Source organism: the organism of the source record quoted next, unplaced genomic scaffold, assembly GCF_019419815.1.
Source record: "Pyrus x bretschneideri cultivar Hongxiangsu unplaced genomic scaffold, Pyrus_bretschneideri_v1 Contig27, whole genome shotgun sequence".
Lineage (NCBI taxonomy): Eukaryota > Viridiplantae > Streptophyta > Magnoliopsida > Rosales > Rosaceae > Pyrus > Pyrus x bretschneideri.
The window spans coordinates 3,120,801-3,131,315 of NW_025999579.1; the positions used below are offsets into that span (position 1 = coordinate 3,120,801).

Consider the following 10,515-nt stretch of genomic DNA (forward strand, 5'->3'; position numbering starts at 1 on the left):
TGAGGAAGCCCCTTAAGTATCGACTTTTTCACCATCACACTTAGCTTGGAATAGCTAACGTGACCTAACCGCATGTGCCATAGATCTGATGTCTCATTTTTCCTTGTCTTGTCTACATATGCAGATTCTGCTGACATTACGTAGACTGACTCCAATCGTCGCCCCTCCATTGTTGGTGTTTCTGAGATTTTGAGGTCAAGATACACCTTCACATCTCGTGGACCGAATAAGACATGGTGGCCCGATGATGTCAATTAAGCCACAGATAGCAAATTTTTCTTCATTCCTGGGACATGATAAACATCTTGAAGTGGCACCTGGTTAGAATTATATCGAGACTTAACTATTGTCTTACCGATGTGAGCTATCGGTAACCTTGAGTTGTCGGCTGTCACCACCACAAGACCTCCCTTGTATTCAGATAGATTTTGCAGCTTCTGTTTATCACCCGTCATATGATTTGAGCAGCCCGAATCTACGATCCAATCATTTTTGTAGTCAATGCGTTCTGGTGTTGTTACCGTGAGGGCTAATTCTTCTTCTTCCTCCGTAGTGAATAATGCTTCAGCATCCCAGCCATCTTCACTATTCTCCTTCGAACTGAAAGTAGCAGTATTACTTTCAACAGGCTCTTTCTTGGTCCAACAATCTTTCGCCATGTGGCCCATCTTCCCGCAGTTGTAACACTTGCCACTAAACTTTTTACTATTACCGCGATTCTTCCAATCTCCCCCTGGACAAGAGCCTCCATTTTCTTGGTGACTTTGCACCTTTTCTCCATCCTTTTTAGATCCACTACCAGTGTACCGCTTGAAGGTGCCTTTGCTTTTGTTGGTGTAGAGCGCTTCCTCTTCACTCTTCAGTGAGACTCCTCCCATTTGCTTAGCCATAGCTTCTTGACTTGCAAGCAAATTTTCAAACTCAACAAGCGATGGTTGTGTTGGCTATCCTTGTATAGCGGCAATGAACCCTCGATATTCGGGTCTTAAACCATGGATAATTATTCTCTTCATCCTAGTTTCCCCAATATGAGCTGTTGGATCTAATTCTGAAATTTCGCAGCATATTGACTTCACCTTGTGAAAGTACTGGGCAATCGTCATGTCGCGTTGTACCATCGATAGCAGCTCATTCTCGAGAAGTTGCAATTTTGTATCGTTCCTCTTCGAAAAGAGTGTAACAAAAGTGTCTCATGCTTCCTTTGGCGTTTTAGCATCCCGAATGTGCTCCAACATTTCTTCTTCTATTGTGGTCTTTAAAGCAAACATTGATTTGCCTGCTTTAATTTTCCACTTCCGCAAGACGTCGTTAGCATCTTCCGCTGCCGGTTGTGTAGCTTCACTACCACCGACAACCTCCCACAAGTCTTGACCTTGAAGGTAAGAATCTATACACGTTGCCCACGTGTTATAGTTTTGGTTGTTGAGCTTCTTGATTCCTCCAACAACTTGAAGATCACCCATAGTATCGGCAAGACTTTGACTACACCGAACAAGCTTGAGTGACTACCGTGCAGAGTAATACACTACTCTCGACACAAAGAAGCTCACTCTCAAGGTTTGTGATAACCCCAGCAATAATCTCAAGAACTCTTTTCTGATGTGGAAGATCAGTCAAAACTGCAACCACAGAGCATACTCGAATTTCAAGAGACTTTACAACCAATGCTCTACCAAGAACGATCCCTGACCGACTTGGCTCCTGATACCAATTGTTGAATAAGAAGAGTATCCAAGATAACTCTAATGATCCCAAGAAGAAGAAAATAGAGCACACTCTTAAAGAAAGCTCACAAAACAAACTAATTAGCAAAATTTTTCTTATTTAGCTCTAGACTTTGTTTTTCCTTGAATGATATACAATGCTTGGGGACTTGGGTATTTATAGCAAACCAAATGAAAGCTACACCACACACTTACTTCACCTACAACATCCACCTAATTCACCTACAACATCCACCTACTTCACCTACAACATCCACTTACTTCACCAACCTCACACACTTACTTCACCTACCTCACACACTTACTTCACCTACAAATGACATTGATTCTCAACATTTAGTAGTTGATGATTGAATTATTAATTAAATGTTGATTAACGTATTAATTTTCTACTGGTGACACATCATTTAATTTGTAAATTTGATTTAAAATTTTGATCTCCCCAGCATTATTCTATTACTTTTGTAAGTTAATAATCAATAAGGCTGTGTGTATAATTTAAAGTTTTGGGTCTGTTTTGGGTCTTCATTTGGGGAAAGGATCTTTGCGGGATCTTTTCTTAGGGATCCTAGGGATCTCATAATCTCATCTGTTCATCGTATATCGTACGATTAGAAATCATTTCAAAATTTAAAATTAAATATGAATAGTACCTAATGAAAACTGACTGCACGATATACGATGAACAAGTGAGATTACAGAATCCCTAGGAAAGGGTTCCTCTCCTGAGCTCAGGATGAGGATACTCCTAACCATCTCATCTGGGCCGTTCAAATTTAATCCAACGGCTCCAAATAAGAGGGCCCTCTAAAAGTTATATAATTACAACCGTTGAATTAAGTTTGAACGGTTCAGATTGGCTGGTCAGGAGGATCTACATCCTGAGCTCAGGAGAGGACCATTTGTCCAAAATTGATGATGGCCTGCAAAAGTGAGAGAGCAAGACAGCGATTGAGATTTTGATATTACTTGTTATTTAATTGAAAATTGGAATTGGAATTGGCAATTGGGTGGAATTGTTCATTCAAAAGGCATCTCTCCTGTGTGCAAGCAATGCTCGAAAGTAAGCCTGCCGTCCAATCTGTTTCCCCAACTTTAAGTTTTTCTTATTCTATTTCATCGAAGAAAGAGGCATGCTCCCGGACTGCTTTTACAACGGTTAAAAACGCTCTTAGATGATCAAAACTGTTGCTTATAGTGTTGGTCATAAATAACTAAGTGTTTCCATTTTCTGAATGTCTTTTTGGTATTCTCCGAATAGGACAAATCATGTTGATACAAATAAAGCACAAATAACAAATGTTTCGTACATAAGCAATTCCACACAGACTAACATGGCAAACTAGAAGTAAAAAAACATAACGTCTCGTACTTTTTTAGACAGATTGCATGCACATATATGTATGTAAAATCCACGAAATCCATTGAGAAATGATAGATATTGTGGGTGCCTTGGATATCATATTACACAACACACACACACACACACACACACACACACACGTTTCCCCAGCCAACTCTTGGTGGTTGCAAGTTTTGCAACCTTTATAGCTTTCGTCGGTTTCACCTATCTTTCATATTATGAATGGATAGCGTTAATTACGCTTTTTTTTTATTACCTTTTATACACATTTGTTAATTTGTGGTCATTGATCTTCTTCAATTCATTCAATCTGACGGCCGAAAATTGAGAAGAACATATGAAAAGTAAAAACAGGTGGAAAGAGACAACCTTCCCCTTCTTTATGGGTTGAGGAATTGAGGTATAAAAAAAAATAAAAAATAAGAAAAGGTAAATTGCCATTGACCCCTTGAATTATCACGTAAGTTGAAATTGACCTCCAAAATTAAAATTATCCATTTTATCATCGATTGAGTAAAATTAAAAGAAATGTGGACAAATTTAGGATTGTTATTGATGGGACTAAAAATGGTTTATACCAACTAAAAATTCTTTTAGCTAGGTTTGGCGGAAAAACTTAAAAGTACTTATAGAAGCCTTTGGTAAAGCAGCAAAGAAGCATTCACAAGAATCCACAACTACATTCAACGTGCTTCTAATAAAAGCAGTTCTAACACAAGTGCTTACCCCAAAAGCAGTTCCAAATGAGAGATTGATGAATTCTAATGGGTTGGGCATAACAAAAAAGCTGGGTTTGGTCTGTAGGCCCAAAAGTAGAAATGGATCGTCTTATAAAATATGGGTCAATCCATCTAACGAAAGCAAGCAATTTGATATCACTCGAAGCCAGTCTTACTCTCTTAAGGTCCTCATTCTGAGGATTTATAAGGATCAAATGCATATTAACCACTAGCTTATATTAATTCAGATTCAAAAGTTTAAAATATATGACAACTTAATAAAGTAAAATCAACTTAAAATTCCTAAATCATCTTATTTTTCTTTATTAGGTTGTCAAATATTTTAAACCTTTAGATACAAATTAATATAATCATGTGGTTAATATGCATTTGGTTCTGTCCTCCAAATGAATACCTTAGCAGACCAGGCCTCGACTCGACGCTAGGTTAGCCAGCCAACAACTTCACTAGGGTTTTTGAGCTTCACTTTCTTTATAGACAGAGCTTAGAAAAATTAGCTTTTATTTCCAACGAAGCACAAGGACGACTGGCGTCGTCGTAGCACAGCCATGTTTCACGTCTCCTTCTACCGAAACTCTAATCCCTCTCGCTTTCTCTGATGTTTAATCCCATATATACACACACACATATACACGCCCGCGCGGGCGCGCATGTGTGTATATATATATATTCTCTGATACTTATTATAACGAGATCATTGAGAAACTTTTGTTGTTCCTGACGTGGGATTTACATTTTCAGGGTTAAATGATTTACATTTCAAAGTCCGAAACAATGCCAGGGAGCTTCTGACCCTTGATGAGAAGAACCCTCGTCGGATTTTTGAGGTTGAGGCTCTCCTCAGGAGGATGAACCCTTTTGGACGAGGGGCAGAACAAGCTCGATTATGTCTTGGCTTTGGATGTCGAGAACTTCCTCGAACGCCGCCTGCAGACGATTGTGTTCAAGACCGGTATGGCGAAGTCCATCCATCATGCTCATGTGCTCATCAGGCAGAGGCATATCAGGTAAACTTATTTCTTATGGTGCTTTTATTTGATTTGGTGCTATTGGTCTAAAATCACTGAAGCAATGTGATTATATGATCAATCTCAAGTGAATGCGTAGTAATGTCCGGGAAAATACGGATATTTTAGTGCATCACGCTTACGAATTTACATTTCATGTGAAAGTATTAATTCTACTGAAAGGTGTTCTATTTGCTCGTACTTCATGTTTGATCTAGAAACAAATAGAAGTACTTGATAAATGGTTTGTTATTATACCAACAATTTGTCGTGCCGGATTGTTGATTTTTCGGAGAAAGGAAAAACTTGGAGCTAATTATGTTATAGAGTTGAACGGAGGAGTCTATCGTTTTGATGATTCGATATCTGTTGTACTTCATGTTTTATTTCGATTTCTGCTAGTAGAGAAGATGCTCTAGTGATTGAATGGATCACATTGTTTACATATTATATAACACCAACCATTGTTTCGGTTGCTTGAGCTGCAAGGTGAACATTCATCCTCACTATGCCTTGTTTTTTTATTGTGGACAGAGTTGGGAGGCAAGTGGTGAACATTCCCTCATTCCTGGTGAGATGTGACTCCGAGAAGCACGTCGATTTCTCGCTTGCAAGCCCGTTAGGCGGCGGACGCCCTGGCAGAGTGAAGCGAAGGAACACGAAGGCGGCTGCTGGCGGAGACGCAGACGAAGAGGATGAAGATTGAATAACACCAGTGATCACCCTCGCAATCGCCACCGTCATCCACCACTCCACTACCGAGTCACCCGCCGAGTCCCAACCCCAATCTCTCTCCAAATAGGCCGAGTCTACCATCAAAACCGTCTGCAACGTAACTCGGTACCCCGCCTCGTGCTTTACCTCCATATCCGCCCCCAACCGCTCTCCAAATCCCGACCCAGAAGCCATTTTCAAGCTCTCCCTCGAAATCTCCGCTGCCGAGCTCACCCGCCTCTCGGCGCTGTTCATGACCGTGAACTCCGATGTGGCGACCCAGGACTGCGTTTCTCAGCTGGGGGAAGCGATGAACCGGGTCAACGACTCGGCGTCGGCGATGAGGGTGGGCCCGGGAGAGAAGGCGTTGACCGGAGATAAAGTCAGCGACATACAGACGTGGATAAGCAGCGCGGTGACGGATCAGGGGACGTGCTTGGATGGTTTGGAGGAGACGGGATCGACGGCTGTGGATGCGGTGAAGCGAGATGAAGAAGTCAACGGGTACAGCAGGGCAATTGTGGCCAACTTTAAGGGAATTCTATTATTCTAGACAAGTTCAATATTCCCCTCCACTAATTATTTTTAATTAAACAACTGTTATCAGAATTTCAAAAATCGCGTTCTACATTGTAATTTTTTTTGTCAATTATAAAATTTTTAGAGTACAAAATAAGATTTTTAGAATGTCAATAACAATTGCCTAAAGTAATTGTATAAACAAAAAAAAAATGAGAGGTGTTAAGTGTTTTTCGTTTGATTTTTCTTCTTCAATTATAAATGAAGTTTTTTTGTTGTATGATTTGTGTTTTTCATTTATTGATATATTTGCACTTGCTCAGTTGTGAAATTTGAACGTATGTATGAACAAAATGTAAATATTTAGATCCAACGGTCTGATGATATTCCTCTTCGCTTAGAAATGAGAGGTCTTAGGTTCGAATCTCGTGGATGTCGAATTCGATACCAAATTAAACCGCCCATTACATAAATTAGCCAAACTCTCCCTCCGTGTACTAAAAAAAAAAAAAAAAAAAAACCTCTTTAGGAATTAATTCTGATATAAGTCGTTAATAATCTTATGCTTTTAATAAGGTAGGTTCTCTCCATTGCGGGATTGGGAGTCGTAGTGTGACTGCTACTTCTATTTCTCTTTGTTGGTTTCAATAAATTACTATCTTCTTAATAAGGGAGATTATATTCACACATCCCAAATTATTTCTATTACACCTTTTTAATTTTTTAATATTTTTCTATCAAGTATTAGTGGTGTGTAAAAAATATTAAAAAATTAAAAAGGTGTGAGAGAAGTAATTTGAGGTGTGTGAATATAATATCTCTCCCAAAAAGTGTTTCTATTCCTATTGTGTGAGCTGTCACTCTTTGTGATGACTTAAGTTTGTTATTTTGAAAAAAAAAATACCAAGATATTTGGGTGGAAGCGGGATTCTAAGGTCATCTCCAACCGAAGGGTCCAGAGGGCCAGAGGGCTGAATTGCCTGAAAACCATCTCCAACCGATGGTTAAGCTAAAGGGATCGTGGTCCCCACGGAATCTGAAAAGGGTAAAGGGCCAATCGGCTGGGCCAAAATTTTGATTATCCTATCGGATTTCTTGTCGAATATAACTGACAGTAATAGTATTTATTCCTGTCGGATATAACCGACAGGAATGGTTGCCAAAATTTGAAATTCAACGGCTAGTTACCGTTGGATTCAAATGTTTTTTTTTTTGGCCAAATTTTAGTTTATGAAATTTAAAAATTCCTTTTTTTTTTTTCCCTAAGCCATTCCTACATCATTTAAAATTTTAAATTATGCCTTGGTTTATGAAATTTAAAAATTCCTTTTTTTTTTTTTTTTTTTCAAGCAATACCTAAGTCATTCCTACATCATTTCTCACATAATTTTCACCATTCCATACTATCTCACTTTATTCTATTTCAATTCTTCACATTATATTTTCTTACCTCTTCCAATAATCTTTCCTTCAATTTTTTTCAATAACATTAAACAATATCAAACTACATTGAATAACATTACACAATATAAAAATTATACAACATAAAAAATAAAATAAAAACATTGCATATGGCCCTTAGTTGGAGACGGTTTTTTTGTGACATGGCTAAAATGAGCCCTATAGCCTTTTGGCCCTTGGTTGCAGATGGAAGCAAATATGGCATGTACTATTCATTAAAATATTAATATCTTGGAGGGCCAGATAACTAAAACGAGCCATCTGGCAAGCCCTCAGTTAGAGATGGCCTAAGTTGGTGATTAACGATGTCACAAATATATGTAAGACTTCAGAAGACTTTGACGTCAATGAGAGCAACTCCACCCCTAAAAAAAAGCGCTAGCATCCAGCCCATTTAATCCACTTAGTGAATAATAGTAGACCTCAATGAATAGTAATAGGCCAAATGCATCTCCACTCCTAAAAAATGCGTTGGCACAAAGTATAAAAAATGCGCGCAGCACAAACGATCTCCAACCCGACAAAATGCGCTGGCACCCAGTCCATTTAAAATATTATTAATTTTTTTATAAAATAATAAAGAAATTACCCAAAGTACTAATAAGAAATAAGAAATTACATCTATTAATAAAAATAAATAAGAAATTACATAAAGTACTAAAAATAAAGACGAAATTGCATAAAGTACTAAGAATTAAGACGAAATTAAATAAAATACTACAAATAAATACGAAATTATACAAAGCCTGTGGAGCTAGGATATGTGTAGCTAGAAACCCCTCGACTTGTTTCCACATCTCTTGCACGCCTCCTTTGCACCACGTCTCTTTTTTCCGAAGTCCAAAAATATTTTGAATTCGGAGACAATCCTACTAGAGGCTTGTTCATAATGTCACAATCTACTTGAGCCATCATTTCTTCTCTAAGCATCTTATTTTCTCAATTAAGTGCTTCTCTAATCATCTCGTTCTCTCGATTAAGTATTTCTTTTTGTCTCTCAGTCGCCACATCACGTCTCTTAGTAACTGCTAATATTGCTACCATAGCAGCAGCTTTTTCTTCATCTCTAGCTGCTTCTCGCACCATGTTCAATTCACCTTGGCTAGCAAGTTCGTCCATATATTTAGTGTAGTTATTTTTGGAAGAACTACCTTTTTTCTTTGATGTCTTTTTACCTTGAGGCCTGAGGGACTGACGAGTCAGTTGGGTCTCTGGCACTTCTTCAGGCGTCCTTTCTGTCTCTTCAAATATGTCGCCTTCTTGGTCGGCTGTGTCTGCCTTTGGCGAACTATGTAGACCCACGCCATGCATGACAACTTCTAGATCGGTTGCCACAATTCTATATCTGGGGCAATCTTTGACAATTTACCAACATACCCATTTGCTAAATGATTTGTTGTGGTTCTTCAAATTGTAGAATGCTTGTGCTTGTAGTGTCTATAAATGTGGGATAAGACAGTATTATAAAATGTAGGTGTAACACAAATAAATAAATTAAAATATTGATGCGGGTGGAATACATATAAATAAATAAAATATTATCACCTGATCTGCTAAACTTATCCCATTATGCAGATTACCGGAAACATGAGAGAGGGCGTTTTTCCAACAAGTAAAGGATGTGGTGATTTTTTTCCAACGACCTTGACTACTTCTGGCGTCTTTTCCATGTACATCACAAAACCCTTTCGTAATTTTACTCCACATTTCTCGCTTGTCCATCTCATTACTCGTAATCGAGTCATGGGTAGTGTGAACCCAGCATTCACACAACGTAACATCTTCAATGAGTTTCCACGTAATCATTTTTTTCTCTCAAAAGTTATATGAAAGCTTTGGTAGAAAGTGTTGACAATATTGAAATGTGATGTAAGCTGGAAGATGAGGGTTAGGTATTTATAGAAAAAATAAATAAAATATTTATATTTTTATGCATTTTTTAACAATTTTTAATTAATTTTTTTATAAATTTTAATTTAGATAATTAATCTAGACCGTTGGATTTGAAAAAGATTTAAATCCAACAGCCTAAACGTTGACACGTGGCCAACGGTCATAATTCTGACCGTTGTGTTTTTTTTTTTTTAATTTTTGGAGGGAAAAATGTGGATTATTGATCTCTGGATCGGACGGTTCAGATCAAGCCACATCACTAGCTGTTGGATGTCAAATTCAAAATTTTTTGACTGTTGGAAATCCAACGGCCTAGAAACGAACACTTAACCTCCCCATCTGATCCCTAAGTGCGCCTACGCTGGCAGGCCACCCTTACCTTTTGTTGTTGGGACGCGCAGCCACGCGCGCGTGTATTGCACGTGTCTAGCGCAAAAAAAAAAAATTGAACTGGCCTGCGACGTCATGCTAGCGTCAGCATGACGTCAAGTGGACCGTCCCATAGCTCAGTCCATTTTGGACTAGCCTGGAGACCAGCTTGGACTTTGTGCCATCCTATCCACTAGGCTGGAGCGGATTGCCTTGGTGCCAGGCTAAAAAGTCCCCGATGGACTTACTTTGAAGGAACACTAAAATTTTAGTTTATATACAACTTATTACCAGTTTAATGTTCCAACTGTATTTTAATTTTAAAATTTTTAACATTTGTACCAAATTATGGAGTTATCTAACAGTAATAACCAGAATATACCATTTCAACCTTATACTCCCCTGATTGAAACAGGTTCAGATCCATTTTAGCGACAACACAACATGGTGATTGCTTTCATTTTCTTGTTTTCACTCCTAATCATTGAATGATTGATTTATAATACTATATATTGTAAATCCAAGACATTGCTTCTGGTCAGTATATTGCAGCAAATCACGATATATGTGGGACCAAAAATTATTTTAATATTTAGTTTGGAGCTAGATCAATGACTAGACACCATTTTAACAACACAAAAGATATCAGAAGGTACACTGAGGATTACAAACATATATATATATATATGCATTCCTCATATATATATAATCTCTCACTGGTTGGA

General features: G+C 38.1%; 1 protein-coding gene and 1 pseudogene across 1 annotated transcript; both read left to right on the forward strand.

The window, feature by feature from the left end:
* The first annotated feature begins 4,179 nt into the window (after positions 1 to 4,179).
* On the forward strand, positions 4,180 to 5,555 carry LOC125478979 (annotated as a pseudogene).
* Positions 5,556 to 5,801: 246 nt separating this feature from the next.
* LOC125478835 (pectinesterase 3-like) lies at positions 5,802 to 6,106 on the forward strand. Its single transcript, XM_048587486.1, has one exon. The coding sequence runs from the start codon at positions 5,802 to 5,804 to the stop codon at positions 6,099 to 6,101; it is 300 nt and encodes a 99-aa protein (XP_048443443.1). The 3' UTR covers positions 6,102 to 6,106.
* Positions 6,107 to 10,515: the final 4,409 nt, after the last annotated feature.

Excerpts from the sequence above, each read along its gene's own strand:
- LOC125478835 (XM_048587486.1), top strand. The coding sequence starts at position 5,802 with ATGACCGTGAACTCCGATGTGGCGACCCAGGACTGCGTTTCTCAGCTG.